A 26,061-nucleotide genomic window follows, 5' to 3' on the forward strand; every position below is an offset into this window, starting at 1 on the left:
GTACTGTCAGATTTTGTGTTTTTAATGAGGAACAAGTCGACTCTTTTTTTTATCTGAAATATGGGCGATTTTTGTATGTTTTTCTTTGCAGGTTTTCGTTCATTCATGCAGATGGGAAAACGTCCAGTGTTTCAGTGTATTTTAGTGGGTATTCATCAGTACAATTAATTATCAGTGGTGGACAGCTGAATTTTGTGACCATATGATTAAAATAGACGTATAACTTGGGAATAGAGCATGCAAAATTATATGAAATGTTCACAGTTACTAGTCAAAATAACAGGTACATTATCCCTATATTATTTTTATGAAATGGAGCGAGCACCATATTTTTTTAAATATTTTTTTCTACTTCGGTCACTTTCTTTTTGACTCACTGTATAATAGATCTACTACTAATAATTAGCGTATTTTGGCCCCTCCCCTTAAGTATAGGATATATCATGTTTTATCAACACATTATTTGTACTTTAACTTTGCCCAAAACGGTTAAGTTCGGAAAAAGTTAATCCCGAACACGCAGTTAAAACCTGAATTTAAAATCGTTCTAGTGAATATTTTTTTTGGCTTGGCTGTACATCACCTTTCCATGTTTTACAGTTCATTGATAGTTCATTACGTGCACGACAGCTCGATGGAACATTCTATAGTATGTACCCGTTTTAATTGGATCAAACGGACTAGACCGGTGTTGACCCATGACTGTTTGTCATCAAACCTTTTTTTTTACGGCTGGAGAAAGCGTCTATTACTCATCAGGGGCACATGCGCATTATACAGGGCAGGGCACGTATCGCCTTTGTTTGGCCAGGGCTACATGCACGACACACGTACACACGGGCAACTCTAGCAAAACGTCGCCTCTATTCTGGGAAATGGCATGATTTCACTCTTTCCCAATTTCAACGTCTTCCTCTGGGTTTCTACCAACTACTGGAGATGATTTCGAGGGTTAGCTGTTCCTCGCTATATAGCTAGAGTTCCGACACTGCAGTAGTTGGGCACGCTGATCATTTCGCCCGGGCAGGTAGGATTGTAGTTTGTAATGCATCATGCCTGTGAGCCATACGTCCTGCAATTATGTACGTGATTGCACATGTGTAACGTCGTTGCATACAGGATAGCACAAATTATACAGCATATGCATAATGCACGACCAACGTGATAGCTAGTTTCACCAGCCATTGTGTGCATATCGGCATGGCATGGTTTGGGGGCAGTTCCGGACACTCTAATGGTTCCATCGTTTGGACGGGCGTGTTTTGATGCGTGGCAAGCCCTGATCTGGCCGGAATAGTCCGACTATACCTTATCAATATCTGTCGTTCTTCCCTTGAACGACTCATGACTTGTACCATGGAGAAGTAAGAACTGGTCGCTACGACTCGTGACTTGATGTCGACTGTCGAATATGTTACGGTAGGTGTGACCATAGGCTGTGACCGATGAGGGATTGAAGGAAATACACGGCCTCCTGCACAAAGTCTATGTGCCATGACAGAAAAAGTTATAAAGTATTATCAACGAATTTTTGCACTCCTAAAATAGTGTTTCTTCATCAGATTTACAACTTTTGGTACTTTTCAGGTCATATTATACAAATATTGAATGCTTCGAGTGGTGTAGTAAAACTAGCCTCCCGATGTTATCCATGGACATTCTATTTTCCCGAGGCGAAGCCGAGGGAAAATAGAATGCCCCTTTGATCACCGAGGGAGGCTAGTTTTACTTCACCACGAGATAAAGCATTCAATATTTGTTTTATAACACTTTACCCACAGATTCTGCTTGGTGTTGACATTTTAAATTATTTAAATCTGAACACAGTTGAAATAAACTTCAATTTCAATACAAAATTGGTGGGAAATGTATTTCTCTCTTCCAAACTACCCCTTCACGAAATGTTTGAACCCAACTCTGCGGCGCGCTCTCTTTGGAACAAAACGCGCTACGCGCAACGCGCAGCGCGCACACCAGCATGTATTTGCCAGTGTTGTAGTCGAGACCGGATAGTCCGAGACCGAGACCAAGACCGAGACCTGAAGTTGCGAGACCGGGACCGAGACCGAGACCAGCCCCTTCAAGGCGGACCGAGACCGAGACCGAGACCGAAATGGTCCGAGACCGAGACCGCGGATAATAAATAACAATAATCTAAATAAACAACAAGACACTAATTACAGCTGAACAGTCTGTCCTTGAGATGTTGATGTTCATGGGGATGTGAAGGAAGTGATTGAAAGTTAGGAATCACTTGTACCTGCTTAATTGTGTCATGCGAGTGCTCTTCGTGTTTGCTTCATGCCATAAATTACAACATGGCAACAGAATTTGTTATTGTCACAATCAATTAAAAAAATATTGTTTAACTACTATAAAGTGTAAATCTGATTAAGAAACTCTAACTTAGGAGTACGACAATTTGTACTAGTTTTTGCAAAACTTGAACATGATGAAACTTGACAAAAGTAAAAAGTTAAAGGTGGATGTTTCATCTGTTATAGGAACTCGGACCCTAACCTTCAGAGCCACCCCTTGGTTTCAGCAATGACCACTAACGGATATTTAAATGCAACTTTAATTTTACATTGGACCTCCTTGTAAACCTGATTCGAAAAAAAATTTGGAGCAAGAAAATATTGATTTATTTTTTAAAATTTCAGTCATGGAATATAGATTTGTACATGTAGACCAAAAAATTGAGAGATGGTAGCCAGATATGGATTGGTCTGCCCCCCCCCCCCCATCCCTCTTTGTGATTCTCTTTCCAACCCTGCATGTTTGTGTGTCCCCTACATGTTTGTTTCTTGTTCCTCTGTCATTTACCTCTGAAGAAGGCCTGGCGAAGGCTGAAATGTAATGCCACTTTATTTTTGTTTAATGTCAATAACGTTACATATACTATAGAAGATTGATGAACCATATTTGCCTGATCTATCTTCTGTTAATCTGCCCGCCGTCATCATCGCCATTAGCCTATTGGAGAATATGGCCGACACAATAGAAGGGCGCTGTCACAAACTGAATGTGGTGGGCGAGATGTACTTTTAGGATTCATGGCTCAGTGCGCACGCCTCTCTGTGTTTTGTACCGTGTCATCGTATCGCCCGCATCAGCTACTTTGCTCGGCAATTTACTTGAATATTTTAGTGATTAACAAGTACGACATATTGCCAATATATTAATAGTTTATTGTGATGGCCGTAAACAGCATATAGCGATTAATGGAACACAATTCTTCTCGACTCATGCAAATGCAATTGACATTTAGGAAGGAGCCGAGGCAGGCAATTAGACTCTATTTTTGTGTGACCATGGCATGGTAGCTCAATTTGTGTTTATCACAGATGAAAAGATGAATACATGGCGAGTCAAAAAGAAAGTGACCGTATGATGAAAAAAAAAATGGCACGCTCCATTTTGTAAAAAATATAATTGGGATAAAGAACATGTTATTGAGTAGTAACTGTGAACATTTCACGTAATTTGCATACTCTATTCCCAAGTCGTGTCTATTTTAATAAAGAGATCACAAAACTCAGCTGTCCACCACTAATACCAATTTAACGGTCTACGAATTGATGAATATCAATTAATAAAGATAATGGAAAAAACAAAACGTTTTCCCGCCTCAAAAAATAAAGGAAAAATTGAAAAGGAAAATAGAAACAAAATCACCAATATTTCTAGGGAAAAAGAGTTGAATTGTTCCCCATATTCAAAATACAAAATCTGACGGTAAAAATAATGTTTCAGTCTTGATTTATAAGATTTAAATCTCAGTTGTATTTGGAATCAATGAGGATGGCTATAAAGTGCTTGTTTCAACAGATCATCCCACATTAAAAACGAGAAATATTAAGAAGAGGAGCAATGGTTATTGGACTATGCCTCACTCACTAGAAAGTGAAGAGAGACATGTCCATTAGCATCACACTGCAGTCACATTTGCCCTAAACTGATTCTTAACTTAACCCTAAAAGGGCCGGGGGCGGAATCCGCCTCCCTCACTTTTTGGCTGGTCTCGACTCGAGACCAGCCAAAATATCGAGACCAAAGGGGACCGAGACCAAGACCGAGACCACAGCTCCCGAGACCGAGACCGGCAAACCGAGACCGGTCTCGAGACCGACAACACTGGCATTTGCACACAAATTCCGCGCCGTGGTATGGTATAGTACTTTGGTTGCATGGTATAGTGCTTTGGTTGCTACGGGTATAGTACTTTCGGCCGTGCACAGATGGACAGCAAAAACAGAAAGTATCATGTTACTCGCTCTCGGCCAATCAAGACACAGAATATGTGGGTGAGGTGTTATAATATGGAATATGAGTGGAGGCCGTGTATGGAATTCTTTCCTGGATTGAACACGGAGAAAAGAAGGATGCACACCGGTGTGAATCAGCTGTAATTTATGGAGAAATACTTTTACTCTCAAAACTCAATTGCATGCATAAAAAAGGTATAACCTTACCTCAGAACATACGGCTGAGACATCTTCTGTGTATGCCTGGGTACCGGGGTAGAGAAGGAGGACTGGACTGGACAGAGCATAGGGCTGAAGCAGCCTACGGATTTGTCTCTGGTTTCCAAGGAGATCGAGAAGAAGGAGAAAAAGAAGAGTGGCGAAGTAGGAAAATGTAGACAAATGAGGGGCAACCGGGGGGGGGGTCAAACAGTCATAGCTTTTATATGACATCATTTCTGAGTAAAGGTAGACTCTCGTAATGGTCAGTTTGGGGGAGTACTCTGTATTTAAAGCGACCAGTACAAGGCATCAGTGTTGTAGGTCTCGAGACCGGTCTCGGTCTCGAGACCACTTTTTGCTGGTCTCGGTCTCGGTCTCGGGAGCTGTGGTCTCGGTCTTGGTCTCGGTCTCGGTCCCCTTTGGTCTCGATATTTTGGCTGGTCTCGCGTCGAGACCGGCCAAAAAGTGAGGGGGCGGATTCCGCCTCGGCCCCAGTTTAGGATTAAATAAAGAATCAGTTGAGGGCAAATGTGACTGCAGTGTGATGCTAATAGAATGTCTCTCTTCACTTTGTGAGTGACGCATAGTCCAACAACCATTGCTTTTCGTTCTTATTTTTCGTTTTTATTGTGGGATGGTTTGTTGAAACAAGCACTTTATAGCCATCCTCATTGATTCCAAATACAACTGGGATTAAAATCTTATGAATCAAGATTGAAACATTATTCTTACCGTCAGATTTTTTGTTTTGAATATGGGAAACAATTCAACTCTTTTTCCCCAGAAATATTGGTGATTTTTTCTATTTTCCTTTTCAATTTTTCCTTTGTTCGTGATGGTGGTGGGAAAACATTTTTTTTTCTCATTATATTTATTTATGGATATTCATCAGTTCGTAGACCGTTAAATTGCTATTAGTGGTGGACAGCTTCATTTTGTGATCTCTTTATTAAAATAGACACGACTTCGGAATAGAGAATGCAAATTACGTGAAATTTTCAGAGTTACTACTCAATAACATTTTCTTTATCTCAACCTTTTTTTTATGAAATGGAGGGTGCCATTTCTTTTTTTTTATCATACTGTCACTTTCTTTTTGACTCGCCATGTATTCATCTTTTCATCTGTGATAAACACAAATTGAGCTACTGCCATAGTCACACAAAAATAGAGTCTAATTGCCTGCCTTGTCTCCTTTCTAAATGTCAATTGCGTTTGCATGAGTCGAGAAGACTTTTGTTCTATTAATCGCTAAATGCTGTTTACGGCCATCACAATAAACGAATGAAATATTGGCATTATGTTGTACATGTACTTGTAAATTACTAAAATATTTAAGTAAATCGCCCGGCATAGTAGCCGATGCGGGCATACGCTGGTACAAAACACAAAATAGGCGTGCGCACGTCACGCAGCCATGAATCCTAAAAGTACATGTACATCTCGCCCACCACATTCAGTTTGTGACAGCGCCCTTCTATTGTGTCGGCCATATTCTCCAATAGGCTAATGGCGATGATGACGGCGGGCAGATTAACAGAAGATAGATCAGGCAAATATGGTTCATCGATCTTCTACAGTATATGTAATGGTATTGACATTATACACAAATAAAGTGGCATTACATTTCAGCCTAAGCCAGGCCTCTCTGGCTACCACCTCTCAATTTTTGGGTCTACATGTACAAGTCTATATTCCATGACTGAAATTTTTAAAAATAAATCAATATTTTCTTGCTCCAATTTTTTTGGAATCAGGTTTACAAGGAGATCTAATGTAAAATTCAAGCTGCTTTTAAATATCCGTTGGTAGTCATTGCTGAAACCAATGGGTGGCTGTGGAGTTTAGGGTCCTGTAACAGTTTAGTTCGTATAACAGATGAAACATCCACCTTTAACTTTTTACTTTTGTCAAGTTTCAACATTGCAAAAAAACTAGTGCAAATTGTCGTACTCCTAAGTTTGAGTCTCTTCATCAGGTTGACACTTTACAGTAGTTAAACAATATTATATTTAAAAAAATATGTTTTTAAAAAAGTGGCAACAATATATGGAGTTCATCAAATTAGGTTTTCCCCTTCTTTAAATTCGGTTGTTTCCATTTTTTAAAAATTGATTGTGACAATAACAAATTATGTTGCCATGTTGTAATTTATGGTATGAAGCAAACATGAAGAGCACTCGCATGACACAATTAAGCAGGTACAAGTGATTCCTAGCTTTCAATCACTTCCTTCACATCCCCATCACATCATCATCTCAAGGACAGACTGTTTACCTGTAATTAGTGTCTTGTTTTTTTTATTTAGATTATTGTTATTTATTATCCGCGGTCTCGGTCTCGGTCTCGGTCTCGGACCATTTCGGTCTCGGTCCGCCCTGGAGGGGCTGGTCTCGGTCTCGGTCTCGGTCTCGCAATTTCAGGTCTCGGTCTTGGTCTCGGTCTCGGGCTATCCAGTCTCGACTACAACAGTGCAAGGCATGAGTCGATCAAGGGGAGACTATAATCACAAAGGCATGCAGTAGCGCTATATAGCCAGAACTAAGGCCAAAAAAAAAATAAGTCTCCGGTTTCTGGTATGGAGCTTGCCCAAAAAGTGGTGCGGCGACGCGGCCTTTTTTTTTTTTTTACCTGATTTTTTTGCCTCAAATGTCGGCTGATGACTGCAAATGGTGCCCGACTAGACTTAGTGCAAATACATGGGAGTCCAGAGAAGCCACATAAAGTTTATTCTCGATCATAACCCCATCTAAAAACACGTTAAAATTGTGCAGCAGCAGGATTCCAGTCAAACCAGTGAATTTGGCGGTTTTGGGACATCATCTTTCATTGAAAAAAAACTTTTTCATTTTGCCGACGCGCATGGCTATGGCGACGCGCGCGCATACCAGAAACCGGAGACTTTTTTTTTTTGGCCTAATGCAAACGAAAGATAGTTATTCAGCCAAAAATTGTACTTCGTCACCGTTTTCACGAAGAGCCACATAATTATGTCGATTTTGAAGAAAAAGTGTTTTCGAGATAATCGCAAAAGAAGTTTCTCATATTTTAAAACTGCAAAAAATACCACTTTGCAAAAACTTTGTTAAGCAAGGAAACCATCACACTATTCTGTGTGAGCTGAATTTTAACATGAACCCAGTAATAAGACTTAATTCAGCAGTTAATTAGTAAAGATAATTTTTTTATGTGGCTCTTCGTGAAAACGCAAATTCAGGTTTCCGACATATTGGCCCTTTCTGTTCAATGTGTATTTCCATAGGCGCGCGTGAGTACGCGCGCGCAGCTGAAAATGTAACAAAGATATGTGGCTCTTCGTGAAAACGCAAATCTCATTTGACCTACTTTTACGTATTTCCGTGCAATGGGTTTTGTACGCGTTCAAAGGGCCAAAATGTATGTGGCTCTTCGTGTAAACGCAAAATTCATTTATCGAGATTTTGGCCCCTTGCAACATTAATGTAACTTGGAAATTAATGATGTTTTGCTTACAAAAACATGTCAAAATGGTTAAGTACATTGTTTTAAAGCAAAATATTGAAAAAAATCGAAATCGAAAAATTGGTAATTTTTGACATATGTGGCTCTTCGTGAAAACGGTGACGACTTGTTTGTAAATTGACCATCGTCAATTCATTATTTGCTGTTTTGCTCATTTGCGTTAGCATTTTATGTATACATGTACATCTATTTTTTGCTTGTTAATGTTCAATCTTATAATATTAATAATATCGTTTTGCTGAAAGAACACTAAACTTTTTTGTGATCCGTTGACAGAACCTTAAAACGGTGGTTGTGTTTAAAATTCCGTGATTTGGAAAGTACATGAGTAATTTGAATGATTCTTGTACTAAAAGAAAGCTTATGAATTGGGCTTTCATATCCTAGATTTTGAAAATGCTACATGCAGAACTTCAATAAAACAATGGTCCCAACATTTGGGTTTCGTGGTTTTTTTTTTACCTCACCCTGTATATTAATGCTAAAGAGGGCTGCAAAAATTTTCTTTTGGATATATAGAAATTCCCTTTCGGTGTGCTTTAATTTAAATTTTTACGTAGTGCATGGATCAACCGATCACAATATTGCCCTGTATGGGCCCTAAATGCGTAGGGACTTTAGACCGAGAGAAGTACCGGTATTGCCCGTGCTGGTTTCGAGTTTCACACCGAAAGGAACGGCTATTTTTCTAGCTATACACAAGTTAGCCACTTTTGAATGAGACATCGAACGGAAAATCAGCCCACTTTGGTTATTGGGAATAATTACTTCACAAAGTTAATTACTTGTACTCGTTCAACGGATCCGTGTCTGTGCAAAAGCAATCAAAAAGTAAAGCCCATGGGCTATACTTTTATATTGGTTTTGCGCAGAAACGAACCCGTTGCAGGTGCACTATGCACAAAATATAAACATCTTAGGTTTTGTTTTTCATTTAAATAAAAAACAAACAAGTTGAATATTCGTTTGGAGAAAAACATACAGTACATCTTATAGGTTGATGTGTCTACGGAATGTTATTAAGTAATGCACATGATGACCGTCTTGCTGTCGGTGGAGTATTTCCTACTTTTTCCGTTTTTGAGATACCGTAACCTGTTGAAGCTATATACTATTGTGTAGGGCCTATACGTCCAATTTCCTGCAATAGTGTTACAGCCCAGTTAAATACTTCACCAAAAGGTACTAAAAGTCACTGGTTCGAGTGACCTGCTATTATTTTACTTTTGACAATAAGGCGACTGCAGCTTGTAGATTCGAAGCATAGAGCTATATTAAATTCGAAGTCGATCCACATTCAAGGTTTACGTCATTGGCGTAACTATGGTCCCATATGTGAAGGGTGGACTCATGGCAGGGGCACTCAGTTGGTTTTAAATAAACATGTAAGCTCTCTTTGGCTTCTTCAAATCCTAAGGAGTTGGGGCGCACACCTCCAGTTACGCCACTGCAGTGGTTTTCATGTCCGTTTCTTTATTGTATCTGAGATCTCAAGACTATATATGGAGCGAGCGCTGAAAAATTTGTTGCTGTTCAGTAGTCCATCGATTTAAAGGCATGTATTAGCATCATTTGCATTTATCACAGAAGTAGCCCATAAATTATGTATAATACACAAGGAGTGCGCCACGAACGGCATGCTCCTGAGTGTATTAACCTATTAACACCCTATAGGAATGCTTCATTATTGCTTGAACGAAAGACTTTCTACATCTTCATTTTTGAAAAATTGTACTCTTCAGGTATATTTCAAAATGAGGTTGAGCATGAAAACGGTTTTCATGTTGTGGATTCATTTTTATGCCCATGCATAAAAATTATTACATGATTACTCCATGTACCAAAAACTCGCACTTCCACTGGAGAGAAAAGCTTCCACGCTGCTGCCCCAAAACTCTGGAACAATTTACCCTACATCATCTGCCACTCTAGCTCACTAGCAACATTCAACAAATCCCTGAAAACCCATCTGTTTAATTGATCTGTTTAACTGATCTGTTTAATTGATATGTTATTACTTACTCATGTATTTTGAATGTGGTTTATTTCTTGTTCTGTTTTCTGGTGTGTTTTTTTGGACTTTCGTCAATTTTTGTGTAAAGCGCTGTGGTACTTTCTATGACAGTTAGAGCGCTATATAAATGTTCAGTATTATTATTATTATTATGCCTAAATTGAACAGAAAAATGAAATCCATATCAATTAGACGTCATGCATTCGCAGAATTTGTTAAAACAGAAACATTGTATTCATTCACGAGAAAAGAAAATGACGTCACGTAATTGTTATAATTTAGTCAGTTACATAATAAAAGTAACTGATTAAAAATAACAATGATGTGACGTCATTTTTCCCCTCATGAATGAACATTAGCTTCCCATTTTTCTGCGAATACATGATGTCAAATTGATATGGATTGATTTGTTTTTCTTCAATTTAGGCATGGGCCCATTACGAAAAGAACAGCAGTCGTCGAGCTGCCACAGTAGACTAGTGGATAACGAGATGAGCTAGGGATTGCAAGATCCCTGGTTCCAATCCTGCTGTATATGTCCTTTTTTCAAATGACTATTTTTCCTGTCCAACTTCATCGATAGTTTTTATTATCAAATAGCTGACTGGGATTAAAGATCGTACTGAACGTAATTTCCAACGCTGAGTCCATTGACTGAATTTTGGAAATTCAGAGTTCTATGGACGAAATCGTGTTTCGTGATCAAAAAGTTGTACAAGGTTTTTCACTCTTTCCTTGAAAAGATAATAATATTCACTGAGCTGAAATTCAACAGGATACTTAATTTATCTAGTCCCGTGCATGAACTGTTTTCTTTGGTATTTGACTGGTGTTATTATTGGAAACGAACATGAAAAGAAAATGATCATATACATGTGTATGCCTTTAAGAGTGCTGAATTGTGCGGGACCCGGATGTATGATTAAGTGAACCTATCTTTCTACTGTCATGCAATGTGTAACACTAAGTCTTGTGAGGTCTTCGATCTGTGTGATTATCAGTGTTGTAGGTCTCGAGACCGGTCTCGGTCTCGGTCTCGAGACCACTTTTTGCCGGTCTCGGTCTCGGTCTCGGGAGCTGTGGTCTCGGTCTTGGTCTCGGTCTCGGTCCCCTTTGGCCTCGATACTTTGGTTGGTTTCGAGTCGAGACCAGCCAAAAAGTGAGGGGGGCGGATTCCGCCCCCGGCCCTTTAAGGGTTAAGTAAAGAATCAGTTTAGGGCAAATGTGACTGCAGTGTGATGCTAATGGACATGTCTCTCTTCACTTTCTAGTGAGTGAGGCATAGTCCAATAACCATTGCTCCTCTTCTTATTTCTCGTTTTTATTGTGGGATGATCTGTTGAAACAAACACTTTATAGCCATCCTCATTGATTCCAAATACAACTGAGATTTAAATCTTATGAATCAAGACTGAAACATTATTTTTATTTTATTATTTATTATTTTTTGAATATGGGGAACAATCCAACTCTTTTTCCCTAGAAATATTGGTGATTTTTTTTCTATTTTCCTTTTCAATTTTTCCTTTATTCGTGGAGGCGGGAAAACGTTTTGTTTTTTTCATTATATTTATTAATGGATATTCGTTAATTCGTAGACCGTTAAATTGGTATTAGTGGTGGACAGCTGAATTTTGTGATCTCTTTATTAAAGACACGACTTGGGAATATAGACACGACTTGGGAATAGAGTATGCAAATTACGTGAAATGTTCACAGTTACTACTCAATAACATGTTCTTTATCCCAATTATATTTTTTACAAAATGGAGCGTGCCATTTTTTTTTATCATACGGTCACTTTCTTTTTTACTCGCCATGTATTCATCTTTTCATCTGTGATAAACACAAATTGAGCTACTACCATGGTCACACAAAAATAGAGTCTAATTGCCTGCCTCGTCTCCTTCCTAAATGTCAATTGCATTTGCATGAGTCGAGAAGAATTGTGTTCCATTGATCGCTATATGATGTTTACGGCCATCACAATAAACTATTAATATATTGGCAATATGTCGTACTTGTTAATCACTAAAATATTCAAGTAAATTGCCCAGCAAAGTAGCCGATGCGGGCGATACGCTGGCACGGTACAAAACACAGAGAGGCGTGCGCACTGAGCCATGAATCCTAAAAGTACATCTCGCCCACCACATTCAGTTTGTGACAGCGCCCTTCTATTGTGTCGGCCATATTCTCCAATAGGCTAATGACGATGATAGATCAGGCAAATATGGTTCATCAATCTTCTATAGTATATGTAACGTTATTGACATTAAACAAAAATAAAGTGGCATTACATTTCATCCTTAGCCAGGCCTTCTTCAGAGGTAAATGATAGAGGAACAAGAAACAAACAGATAGGGGACTTACAAACATGCAGGGTTGGAAGGAGAATCACAAAGAGGGATGGGGGGGGGGGCAGACCAATCCATATCTGGCTACCATCTCTCAATTTTTTGGTCTACATACTTGTACAAATCTATATTCCATGACTAAAATTTTAAAATATAAATCAATATTTTCTTGCTCCAATTTTTTTTCGAATCAGGTTTACAAGGAGGTCCAATGTAAAATTAAAGTTGCAAGTGGTCATTGCTGAAACCAAGGGGTGGCTGTGGAGTTTAGGGTCCGAGTTTCTATAACAGATGAAACATCCACCTTTAACTTTTTACTTTTGTCAAGTTTCAACATGATCAAGTTTTGCAAAAACTAGTACAAATTGTCGTACTCCTAAGTTAGAGTTTCTTCATCAGATTTACACTTTATAGTAGTTAAACAATATTTAAAAAAATATATATTTTTAAAAAAGTGGCAAAAATATATGGAGTTCATCAAATAAGGTTTTCCCCTTCTTTAAATTAGGTTGTTTCCATTTTTTTTTAATTGATTGTGACAATAACAAATTCTGTTGCCATGTTGTAATTTATGGCATAAAGCAAACACGAAGAGCACTCGCATGACACAATTAAGCAGGTACAAGTGATTCCTAACTTTCAATCACTTCCTTCACATCCCCATGAACATCAACATCTCACGGACAGACTGTTCAGCTGTAATTAGTGTCTTGTTGTTTATTTAGATTATTGTTATTTATTATCCGCGGTCTCGGTCTCGGTCTCGGTCTCGGTCTCGGACCATTTCGGTCTCGGTCTCGGTCCGCCTTGAAGGGGCTGGTCTCGGTCTCGCAACTTCAGGTCTCGGTCTTGGTCTCGGTCTCGGACTATCCGGTCTCGACTACAACACTGGTGATTATCAACGATTAAAAAGTAACATATCAAAATCACTTAATTTATTGAGTCCCGTGCATGAAACAGCCGCTTTACATAGTTGTTGAGCCTTGTAAGATAGTGCTACCAATTAGGAGGTCATTTCCTTACTTGGGGAATCGTTTTTGCTGACTTCGTCTTCAGTCACTTTAATTTCTTTGAAACCTGTCCAAATTTAAAAGTAGGCATATACGTGTGATTTGGGAATGTAAAATTGTGGACTTTTGCATTAATTTTTAAAAAAATATGCTTTCATTTGCCGTTTTTTTATTTTCATTTTCGCAGATTTGCACGTCAGAAGATATTCAGATGGTTTTGTCTTAAACGCCTATTCATTGGATTACCTCGACAGGTAAGTTTGCGTTTTATTGACTTATTCCTAAATCCAAACTTGCTAAGTATTCCAGAAGTCTATTTTTTTCACATGCCGTTTTACATGCCAAGACAGTCAACTTGTTTTGTTTTGTTTGCTTTTCGTTTGATTAGAATCAAAACAAAACTTCCAAATAGTATCTGATTTTCTCATTGCTCCTGATTTTGTTATCTTTTGGTCCTTACAGGATAGAAACGGCGTGATGTGGTGAGTTGTCCCGTGTTGATTGTCCTACATAAGAAGAACAAATAGCCAAAGAGACCACACAAAGTAGCCTTCATATAGCTATGGCTTTCTTCTTCAAAACCACGTCTTCCACTGACTACCCCACGATTAAGACTGAACCTGTGGATGAAACTGTCCCTGATGGAGACAACGTTTCAGGCATGTTTGGAACCTCCACGTGCCAAGAGTGCGGATTCCAGTTCCACAATGAGACATATATTGAAGACCACAGGAGATGGCATGAACACATGCGCAGTAAGACCTCAACAGCACGCAACGGAAATGCGAATCTTGCCGGTGAGACTGTGGCGTTCGGCCAGCCTGAGATGGTTCTCAAACCCTTCGCGTGCGAGTACTGCGGCTGGCGGTTCATCCTGAAGAAGGACATGATACACCACGTCCGAACACACACAGGGGAGAAACCATATGCATGCTCTGAATGCGACAAACGATTCTCACGGGTTCACTCACTAAACCAGCACAAGAAAGTACACGACCAAGAGAGTGCAGCTTGCATCAACTGCGACAAGTGTTCGAAGAGCTTTGGAAGCATGCGTAGTTACGTCACACATTGTAAAAACGCTCATAAAGAACAGATGCAGGCTAAAACCACCACCCATGTTGAAACTGCCGAGAAGGCAGAAGTCAGCCACCAAACTAAGGAGTCATCTCCACATAACGGTGCCGTAACTATGACAGCTCAGTCGTCTGTTTCATCTCCATCTGTAAGTGGACAGGCAGGTAGTTTTAAAAACTCGGACACCGGCAACACATCAAATACAAAACACCTTAAGGAGACAGCTGTGGATAGGAATCACAAACAATTTGCTAATTTCTCAGAGACACCCCTTGGCGGCGGTAAGCGAGGGATTCGCTTCACCTGCCAGTTTTGCGGCTGGGGATTCTGGGATAAGAAGGATAAGAATCAGCATGAGTGGACGCATACCGGCCACAAACCCTACTACTGCAAGGAGTGCTGCAAGAGCTTCTCTCGCAGCCACACCTTGAAGCTTCACATGAGGTCTCACGCAGGCGATCGGCCCTATTCCTGCCCGCACTGCAGTAAAAGCTTCACCAGTGCTAACAGTCTCCGGTTGCACAACAAGGTGCACGCTATGGTGCACAAGCACAGATGCACCATGTGCCCAAAGAGCTTCAAACGGATTGCTGATTTCAGAGATCACCAGAGAGAACACCTCAATAGCGACCCCGTTATGTTCGCAAGATGCTACTTCCCGCTTGGTGCCTCAGACGAAGTTGGAACTGCGAAGACCGCACTGTACCCCATCAGCCTTTCTTTCGCTGACTCTGAGCTCGCCATTCCTCCCAAAGAAGAGCCAGGTTATAGGGCACATGATATCTCTCCTAAACCAGCAGCTCAACACGACGAAAACTCTAGTTCAACATCTGCAAGTGAACTTCCAAGCGGACCTGGTATTAAGTCTTTTCAGTCACAAGACAACCTTCAACCCGAGCTGAGTGTTATGGACTTGCCGTCTACGTCTGAAGAACTACAAGAGAAGGATCGACAAATTTTGATTGATAAATATAACAAGCTTATTTCTGGTCCAAGGCGTTGGCGAGAAGCAAGATTCTCATGCCAATACTGCGACAAGGCTTTCCACGATAAGAAAGATTGCCGTGAACACCAGAACACTCACACTGGTTTCAAACCGTACGAGTGTAAAGTCTGCGGGAAGAGACTATCACGTCAACATTCACTCAAAATGCACATGATGAGCCATACAGGCAGCAAGCCGTACCCTTGCTCATATTGCAATGCAACTTTCCGGGACCGCAGTGGACAGAGGTCCCACGAGCTGACCCACGCAAGGAATAAGAAATTCAAGTGTAAAATTTGCCAGGAAATCTTTCAACAGGAAAGCGCTTTGGCCAGGCATCTGCAGGCTCATCAGAAAAGAAATCCTGAGCTGTTTACCGAGTGTTATCCCTTTGGATACGACCCCCGAGCGAGAGGCGAGGTTCATCTTGACTGGGCAGAGGTGGAGACTGGCCATGTGACCCAGAACATCGTTGTGTCACATGAGGGCGATGCTCAACGCAAAGTGACGCACGAGGACGTCAACGTTCCACGAAACATCTACAGGCGCCCTTTCCGGTTCAACTGCACTTACTGCACTCAGAGATTTAGGGATAAGAGAGACTGGCGCCAACATGAATACACACATACTGGCTTCAAACCGTATTCATGTAAACTGTGCGGAAAGAAACTTTCCCGACTCCATTCCCTCAAGAAACACATGCTGACACATTCAGGGGAAAATACCGTTGCCTGTGAATACTGCACACAGACTTTCCAAAACAGAAGTAGCCTTCTATCTCACCAGAGACACTACCATTCCCTGGTCCTGAGTCACACGTGTTGTATTTGCCAAATGATACACAAGGAACTGGATGATCTCGAGTGCCATATTCGAGGTGCCCATGGTAAGGTTGTGAGCGAGATTGTTTCAAAATTCTTGGGGGATAAGATGGTGGATAGAACACTTGCGATTTCAAATCATTCTGTACCCTCCGAACAACCGGAATACCAGAGAGACAATTTGATATCTGACAAAGCAGATCCAGAAGATGTAATCGTCAAGTACTTATCCAAACAAGAACAGCAATTGAACCAGTCGACCGCTACAGACATTGACAAGTGGTTGGCGCTTCATAGACTCAAGTTCAAATGCAGTTTTTGTGATAAACGGTTCCGAAACAAGAAAGACTGGCAACAGCATGAAAATACCCATACGGGTTACAAGCCGTATACCTGCAACATATGCGGCAAGAAACTGTCCCGTATTCAGTCGCTCAAGGCGCATCGGCTGACTCACACCAATGAACTCCCCTACGTTTATCAAGGCTTCGGCGAAAGCATCAGAACGAACATTTCTTTAGCCGGGCATGAGGCTTCGAAAGAGTGTAAATCATCCAATGCATGGTTAAAGACTGCTGCAGCGACACACACAACTGCGGACGAAAAAGAAGGGCTCAATGAGAACATTGATCTTGAGTACCTTCAAGTTCCTTCGGGACCTTTCTTTTTCAAACAACAGGAACCGAGACCAAGACCAACTGATGCAGGTGAATCGATGTGCTTGTCAAATTCTAGTACTTGGAGTGACCCTAGGATGAGGGGTCTAACAAAGCGATATCGATGCACTTATTGTGGCTGGCAGTTTAGCGGTTCGAGCATCTTCAGGCGCCACCAGTGCAGACACAGGAGAATGATCCGCAAAACAGGGAAGAATAGATTGTCTTGCAGCAATTGCAAAGAGATTTTTCACAAGAAAGAACAACTGGAATTCCATCAAAGATCCTGCGGTTTCCCGTGCAGCTTATGTGCTCAGAGATTCAAGACCATGGACAAGCTCAAAGCGCACTTGGAAAAAAGTCATGCAGACATGGAACCTAAGCAACAACCATGCAGTGAAAAAGAACCCGGCAAATTGCAGCCAGTGTGGCTCAGTTCATCATCGACTGTTGATGAAGATCTTCCGAGCAATGAATCCACAGCCACAGATCTTTCTGTTGTTACAGCAGAAACGCATGCCGACAATTTCCAACCACATGAAGTTGGTGTCAGGGATTCGAAACTTGTGACAACCAAATTGAAATCCGTTGAGAACCCGAAGTCCACATCATCTGTTTCCACTAAGAGAAGACAAACAGGAGCCAAACATGCTGTTGTAACATGTCGAGTCTGTCACAAGAGCTTCTCTCATGGGTATGCGCTAAAGTTGCATTTAATGATGCACGCAAGCGAGACACAGTACAAGTGTCGACAATGCACCAGATGCTTCAGCTCCAAAAAGGCTCTAAAAAAGCACGTAGAGAGCCACGTGTCTCATCATCCAACAAGTGGCTCTGCAGCCATGCGTACAACAAGCGAAATTCCTGCCTGTGTTAGTATCCCAGATGCACTCTCAGGAGCCAGTGGTATCTTGATTCAAGAACCTTCGAAGCCAGGATCGCATTCGGAGCAATCGGAGGCTAGGCGATTCAAAAGCCAGACTCCGCAAACAAAGCCACATAAGTGCGTCTACTGCGGTTGGGGTTTCTGGACACGAAAGGACTGCGTCATTCACGAACGCACGCACACTGGAGAAAAACCATATATGTGTAAAACTTGTGGCAAGAGCTTCGCACGAAGTTACTCGCTGAAACTTCACTCCTTGACCCACGATGGTCTGAAGCCCTTCCGGTGTAGCTATTGTAACAAGGGGTTCGCCAGTGGAGGCTATGTCAGAATTCACGAGCGCATCCACACGAAGGAGAAACCTTACGAGTGTAAGGGATGCACGGCGAGGTTCTCATGCAGCTCTAGTTTGATAAGACATGAAAAATCTTGCAGATTAGAAGATGATACAACCGGTAAGGAGGTACAATCTTAAGCAGTGGATGAAGCATCATACGGGCCCGGTTCATCCTCAGTGAATTATAGGGAGTTCTAACAGATCTAGGACTATCCACTGCAAACTTTATCAATTAATGCACATTCAAGAAGATGGCTTAAACACAGGTATAGTGTCTGCCTCTTTTGTGGTTGTCTTTTCTGCGATGTGATGAAATATCAAAGGTACACTTTATGCCACCGGAAACGCCATCTATTATCGTATCGCATTGCATGTTTGAAAAGGAACTGTGCCCACTCGATGAGTAATGAAAAGCCTATGAAAACGTATAATAAACTGAGATTCGGCGGACTATACAAGCGACGCGACAAATTGATCTTTCGTGCTCAAGATGCTCAGCTGTTCCACGTTATTTGCGTTCGCATTGATCTGTCCTTCCTCGTGCGCTCATTGTGGTTATTTAAAGGTAGAGTCCATCATTTGTAATTTGTGCATTTTGTTCGTTTGAAGCAACAAAAGAGTTCAAAATCTAATGAAGGATACTGAGCAACTAACCTGATGAAGTTTCAGCTAAGCTTCAGCTGTACATTCCGAGAAAAACAGCATTCTAAGATCTCAATTTCAAATCAAAAGTTGCTGAATCATGTTTTGAATTGTTTTGAATTGCAACTATACGCGACGTCGCGCACTGATCCGACGAATTATAACAACCGCGCGCGCGTGTGCGTCGTTCGAATACTTGTGCGCGCTGCGCTGAATAACAAAACGAACTACTAATTTAAATTTTCCTACGGTGCTTCTTAAGAATCACCGTTGGAAATGCCTTCTTTCGTTGATTACTTCAAAATGACAGCTTCCCAGAAAGAATAATTTCACAGGGAGTTTAGTCTCCTTACTATCTTTCAACCAAGTTAGTTTTTCAACAATAATTACGCCAGTTACTTTTCGGATGGCTGCAAATGATGGACTCTACCTTTAAATACCTATTGTCTTTTTGTAACAAAAAGTATGTCTTTTTGTAACAAAAAGTATGTAACCTGAAAGCATTACATGTATTGTTCTTATTGTTAAAAAAGTAATGCGAACACCAGACACATTTCAGAGTGTACATACATAATTGTCATATAACTGTTATATATTAAAGCACCTGTATCCGCCGCAAGCGGCGCTCATGCCGCAAAAAAGTATCTGAAAGTCGCATTCTGAATTAAGTTAAATTGCATGCACAATACAAGCAATATTAAACTTAACCAAACGCTTCCTCGTATAGGTAGGTTTTCATACTTTTCAAAATATCAGAGTTTGGAAATGATGTTTGTACAATGACGCATATTTCATGCAAAACGTATTTATTCCTTTGAACTGCATGAAAATGATGAGTGAACATAAAGAGTTTACAAAATAAATGAACATTTTCCACTGCCCACGTGCTTTGATAATGTAAAATCACTTCAGACACACCTTCGTTTGATAGATTCTTATTATACAAAATTATGAGTCAAGCATGTACATGTTCAAATGTATTTTATTGAGAGGGCTTTTACTGATTTGGCACAGAAATGCATATATGGAAGTACTTTTGACATATTTTGATGCTAAATTAATCGGTAGTAGTTCTGAAAATCTTGTAATATACATCGTTTATATTTTTAGTTGACACCGTTTAACTACATCTCTTGTGGTGTGAGTTTGTTGTGAATCCAATGTTAATTGATGTAGGTTAGCATACTCCTAAATTCCACAAACGTTTTACACTTTTGATTAGATAAAATTACAGTAACTGAATTGAACTGCTTCATTAAACGGGATTCGTACAGCGCCCTCATCTCAATTGCCAGGATGGCTCTATCGCAGAGGGCGTTTTATAAGCTTGCTATAGGGGTGCAACCAAGTAAATACATGTAGGCCAAAAATCCGTCCGCCGACGGAACTCGTGAATAAAAGTTATAAACTCAAAATTCTGAGAGCCATTTGGGGGAATTGGAGACATAATTATGGTACTGTACCTGGGGAGAGGATTATGCTGGTTGAGGGTGGTTGCGCGTTGGCATGATAATTATATAATTATTCCACTGGACCATTCTAAAACACTTGATCGTAGAATATCAATTCGTCTCGAATGTACACAAGTTATCAAACATCCCTTTTTGGTTAAAAAAATAATATGTGTGTAAAGTGCGCGTTTTGAAACAATTAAAATGTTTTATGCTTTTCCTGACAATTACCTGTGGGTGCTGTTGCTGTGATGTCACTTTAGGAACACACTAGCAATTTAAATTGTAAACCCATAATTCTTTTTATTGATTACATTATTTGTGCATAATTTTCTCATTGTCTTATACTGTCATGTAGGCCTAATACTGAAACGAGAAAGCACCCAGAGAGCGCAAACCTCCACCAATGATAAACAATTCCCCGCCATAATGTCAATACATGTAACCCCCCCCCCAAAAAAAAATACATGTACATGGTAAAAATTCCTTAAAACTTCCTCGATCCAGATCCGGAACACTTGCAAAATCTGGCAATTTGTACTACCAAGGAACCCCCCCCCTAACTTTTGTTAACAGACAAACCAACCAAATAACCAACAAACAAAATCCGATGAAAACATAACCTCCTTGGCGGAGGTAATAAGAATGAATCACTGAGAGCACCAAGTAACCACAGAAACCCTAAAAAATCTGGTGGCTTTTTATGCTGTCAAAACTGGATGTGCATGACAGTGAAATGTTTGCCTTGATGACGTCAAGGTTTTACTCATAAATGAGGTATTTTTCATTAGCATAAAAAAGACACCAAAACAGCGCCAATTGTAAATATGAAGATTAGAAATAAAGTTAAAGCACGGGGACACAATGTACATTTCAAGGATTGCATTAAAATGAAAATCCTTGCATGTTCCCTTTAAGACTGCTCCGAGGAATTGAGGCTCCCACATCGCATCAATGCTGGATTTTTGGTGGGAAACAAAATAGGTAATGAATCGCGATGTGTCTATGGCATTTAAAATAATGAAGGCATTGGCCTTTCGGTTCCAAGAGGGTAAATGCATTCAATTTAGGGTACACTTCGTCCGAGTGAAACAAGGACCAAAAGACGAATGGGAGTGAAATGTTTTCAATGGAATAGATGGATTTTTTCACTCAGGCTTTCCCGACCGTGTTTTCTTTTTTCAATTTAAAATTAGAGTGATTTCACGCTAAATCGTCTAGTTCCTACAGTGTCTCCCTGGAAATTAGACTTGAAGTGGATGAGGTAAAACCATATTACCGAGATTGTAAAAATAGGTTTTTTGGGCTCTTGGGTTTATAACCAAAGTGTTTATTCATCCAGCAGACCAACACCCTGTATAGCGTATCATGATATTTGTTCTTCTTCTTTGGGTTATTCGAATTTTCCTGAGATGTACTAAGGCCACAGCAATAGCCTGACACAATGCCCCTGATCCTGCAATTTTTTGCCTGCTCTTGGTTCAACTATTTTTTATCAACAACAAGGATGAACTTTTTTATAGAGTGGGGCGGATCCAGAAATTTTTGCAGGGGGGAGGGGTATCAGCAAAATATTCTGAAATGTAGACGGTTTTTTTTCTCCGGACACTTGACCTCCGACATTCAATAGGGGGAGGGGGGCTCGTACCATGATTTCAATGGGGGCGCTGTTCAAATCCGACCATCCGTTAATATTATAGGACTGTCATACAGAACAGTCTACAAATAGGCCTACCCTAACCAAGCTGGCTCTGTCCGAATTCTGTGCACAGGCGGACATTATTACCAGTACAATTTTTGTTGGGTGTCAGAGCAGGGGGTGGGGGGGGGGGGGGGGGGTGGGGGGTCAGTCGCATTATTTTATGTAATTTCTATGAAAAACATATTGACAGAGCTGGGGGTTGACCCCCCCCCCCCCCCCCGGCGGATCCGCGCCTGGGGACTAGAGGTAGTTCTCGAGGGGCCACTGAACGAGATTGGTCATCGATTAAAACAAGTTCTTCCATCCTGAAGCAAACAAGCTAGGGAGGAAGGCAAGGCAGAAGTTTGTGCAGGGGTGCAGCCTCTGTAAATAGTCCAAATATTACCTACATGGGCCAATTCACGGTTTGTATGCACTCAAATTCTCAGGTATTAGAGCATTTAAAGGTGAAGGCCGTGCAGAGGACTGCGAACTCGCAATTCTGTGAAATTTGGATGAAATTAGGCCCTAAAATTGCTCTATTTTGCAGTGGAGCGTAGGCGTCCATTTCCAAATTGGCGATGGGCTTCAGGACGGCTTATCATGTTTGGATGGAATTTTCTACTAAAAGTCATCGGTTAACCCCCGCAAATGATAAAGGAAATGAAAGATGACGAAATAAGCTTTAATTTGATGTGTGTCTTAACCACCTTGGAGAGTTGGGAGTATTTTTGATATTTTTTTTTGGATACGCGTAATTATCATTGCGCGAGTAATTATCATTGTGGGAGTCGATTTGCAAATCTTCACCACTGATATCTGCACCCGGCCACAACGGCTCTTTGCAAGTCTAGCAGATGTGACCTATGCAGTGACCTTTTACGCGTGATGACGTCATGTTGTGGACGCCATTTTTCGCTCACTGTGCGTGCGCCATTTTCTTGTCTAGTAAAAATTGATGAATTTTGCGTCGAAAATTACAGGTGCAGCAACCAAAAGTATTTTTCAACCGAGCTTGGAAGCTGAACAGATAAAACCAAGGGTCACAAGGAGGCGTTTTGAAAAGAGATGGCGGAGCAGGACAAAGGTGAGATGCGACACACAAGAGAAGTGGACTTTTTTAAACGCTTTCGAGTCAACTCGTACCTTGGGCAACTCGTACCTTGGACAACTCGTACCTTGGACAACTCGTACCTTGGACATCTCGTACCTTGGACAACTCGTACCTTGGACGACTCGTACCTTCAATTAAGACGACTCGTACCATCAGAATAAAAAGTAGAGTACGTGCGTGACATGACTCCGAAACGATACGATTCTTTTCAAGTCAAAGTTAATTTTTATCCCACAGATAGGCATATGTATAAATTTTTCAGATACATTTATTAGATTAGTGATTTATCTGGTTTGAAAGAGCAAGTCAATAGCTACATTTTAATGTAAATATGCATTCTGTGGGGTGTCAGGTTGCTGCGATACAACGATTTTAACATGAACATGTCGTCACCTTATATAAACACTTAATTACACGCGTTTGCATATGACAAATGTGTAACACTGCAATGCTAATTAACCAATGCATAACTATGTATACTGTAGTACATATGCATAGTTTTTACAAGGCATCATTATGTACATGGCTACTTCTCCATGTTTAATAACAGTTTTCATATGTGGTCTGCTTTTTAAGCCGAAGGTCAACAAATTGTTCACGGGTCAAAGGTCACGGGTCAAAGGTCACGGGTCAAAGGTCACGGGTCAAAGGTCACGGGTCAAAGGTCACGGTGAAGTTAAAAATGATGGTTGTATAACTTGTATTTAATAGTAACGTCCAGTGATGACAATACAAAAGTCAGATAGTCCAAAGGTCAGGTCAAGGTCGAGGTTTGGGGTCAATCTGCAGAGGTCAAAGGTCAGGGGTAAAATATTCATACACTTACAATTGAGTATAACACATAACAATAAGCCTCTGTACTGACGATGTCACACATTGTGTACTTTTCCATGAGGCTACAAAACGGTGGTCCCCACCAGGCCGGCTGCACACAAACAAAGTGTCACATCATCAGTACAGAGTCTTGAGTCATGATAAAGGTGAGAGCTGAAAAGATGATTAAGAGGCAAAAAGGTTAACATTTTAGTTTTCTTAAAAAAGTTAAAGCAACTTCCGACACACTTTAAATTACAAACATACCTTGAACGACTTACAACTTACATTTTCAGCAGGTGATTTCTGACCGTGTTGGGACAAAGTTTCGCGGGGGCTTCGTAGCGCGCGCCCGGCGGGCCCGGCGTCATTTTTGATTTTATTGTTTTACAATACAAATCAAGTATTAAGTTTGGATACAAATGGGCTTGGTTATTTCTCTAGTATTATTTTTGTAAATAAAATTCTACCTACCTTAAGTCTTCAAGTAAATTTCAGATCTCCACTTCTTATATCAGCAATGATTTCTGATAATTCTAAATAAACATTCGCCAAACTGTCTTCTCCATGTGTTTCCTGGTACTCTATCAAAAACTCATCAGTGCCTTGCACCCTTGAAGCAATAACTCCTTCCCACCAAACCTCTTCTTTTTCTTCTTTCCACAGGTGAGTGATAGTTCTTCCAATCAGTGATGATGGGTTTCCCAGGACTTGTTCTATGTGTGTGGAGTCAGATGAACTGGAAGCCTGGATCAGTTTTAACAAATTTGCTTGGAGTGTTTCCAGCGAATGTGTCCGTTTGTTAGCGGAAAATGCAAACAGTTCTGGTCCAGCTTTCTGCTGAAGAATTTTTTTGCGTACATTTAGCTGTAACTTAACAGCAATCACCTGCTGTGTTCTGGACTTGTCTTTCAAATGTTGATTCATGTCCTTTTCAGATTTCCATAGTCCCCCATGTTTGGTTATGTCTTCTAGCAAAGTCTCCCTTGATGCTCTTAGATCGTCATCTTTCTGTACCAAATCATTTCGTTTGTCTTCCAGCTGTTGCTTACGTAGTTGGTCAACTTGCTTTTGGTGTTGTCTGTCTTCTTCCTGGCTAAGTTTTGCTTGTTTCCTTGCTTGTTCAAGTAGGACTTCCTTTTTGTCTGAAGATGAAAACCATCTTTCGGTGTCGTTGTTCCGATACATAATTTTTGATTCACTGTATGTTATGTTGGCATTTGGTGCTCGTTTGATTTCAAAGTCTAGCTGACCGAAGACACGTTCTCCGCTAATGTTATGTCCGATGCAGGAGCGTGCCTGTTGCAGAAGGTCGTTATTGGGTTGATTGTACTTGCCGCCTGGAAGTTGGTCTGCGAGCTGCCGGTTACAGTCCTCACATATGTTCTTGAAGAGTCTCTGAAGCAGTTGAGAGGTAGCCTTATCCGAGCTTGATGGTTTGGTTAGTGCTGTGAAAACATCATCTTTGATCATAGAGATATCTCCAAATACAGGAGGGGCACATCCTTTGACAACAGCGCTGGCATCATCAGACCACCCTTTCAGTGTTTCCACAGCTTCACAGTAGTATTGGTTTAACTCCAAAATTCCAACATCACTCTCGATCAACCTCATCCACGGACCTGTCAGATATTTCCCGATTAGCCCAAGTGCCCTGCAAGCGGTTATGCAGTTTTCAGTGTCTAGGTCATGCTTCACTGCTCTCAGACAGTCGTTGGTAGGAGCCCAGACCTTGGTGATGAAATCCAAAAGAAAGCCCTTAAGAAAAAAACATGCACCAGCATTAAGAAAATAAACATGAAAACGGCTTCCCATTATTGGCTGTAGTGGATTTTTCTTTACACCATTCATGTGAAGGTGGGCTTTAATTTCGGATGGGAGGCCTGCTCCATCTTTGAAACACAGACGACACGTTGATTGGATGAGGGCGAAAGCTGCACTACATCCTCGTTTTCTGAAGCTCAAAGTTGTTCCTGAGGATGGGCTTACTTCATCTTCCCATGCTTTAACTGTTTTGTCTGCCGTTTTGGCAAACGTATCTAATGGGTGCATGCCACAGTAGAAATTGTTGATGGTTGTGTTGTCAGCTTCATTCCCCAGCTTTTGGTTAGCACACTTGTTCACAATATGTCTGTCAGTCATAGTGTTCGCAATGTTACTGAGGATGGTCTTTTTCAACCCTGGTTGTTTACAGGAAGTTGCGACACTATCAATTGACGCATTGATTGATTCCACGTAGGACTCTGC

The 26,061-nt window shown here is 40.8% G+C and overlaps 2 protein-coding genes across 6 annotated transcripts in view; both read left to right on the forward strand.

Moving 5' to 3' along the window:
* The first annotated feature begins 780 nt into the window (after positions 1–780).
* Positions 781–18,671, forward strand: LOC119728201 (zinc finger protein 62 homolog). 2 transcript variants are annotated; one of them, XM_038200329.1, is made up of 3 exons: positions 781–1,027; positions 13,539–13,605; positions 13,814–18,671. In XM_038200329.1, the coding sequence occupies exon 3, from the start codon at positions 13,914–13,916 to the stop codon at positions 18,249–18,251; it is 4,338 nt and encodes a 1,445-aa protein (XP_038056257.1). In that variant the 5' UTR covers positions 781–1,027; positions 13,539–13,605; positions 13,814–13,913; the 3' UTR covers positions 18,252–18,671. The 2 variants fall into 2 exon arrangements, with proteins under 2 accessions (XP_038056257.1, XP_038056258.1); XM_038200330.1 differs by lacking the exon at positions 781–1,027 and adding an exon at positions 1,053–1,419.
* Positions 18,672–22,761: 4,090 nt separating this feature from the next.
* Positions 22,762–26,061, forward strand: part of LOC119728202 (YTH domain-containing protein 1-like) — a 31,799-nt gene continuing 28,499 nt past the window's right edge. For all 4 annotated transcript variants that reach the window (XM_038200331.1, XM_038200333.1, XM_038200334.1 and 1 more), the window contains exon 1: positions 22,762–22,974. In XM_038200331.1, the coding sequence (XP_038056259.1) occupies positions 22,956–22,974 (19 nt within the window). In that variant the 5' untranslated portion in view covers positions 22,762–22,955. The remainder of the gene's footprint in view (positions 22,975–26,061) is intronic.

Source organism: Patiria miniata, unplaced genomic scaffold (genome assembly GCF_015706575.1).
Source record: "Patiria miniata isolate m_02_andy unplaced genomic scaffold, ASM1570657v1 HiC_scaffold_20, whole genome shotgun sequence".
NCBI classification, from domain to species: domain Eukaryota; kingdom Metazoa; phylum Echinodermata; class Asteroidea; order Valvatida; family Asterinidae; genus Patiria; species Patiria miniata.

What these genes read in the sequence shown, in the direction of transcription:
- LOC119728201 (XM_038200329.1), top strand. Translation starts at nt 13,914, where the DNA reads ATGGCTTTCTTCTTCAAAACCACGTCTTCCACTGACTACCCCACGATT.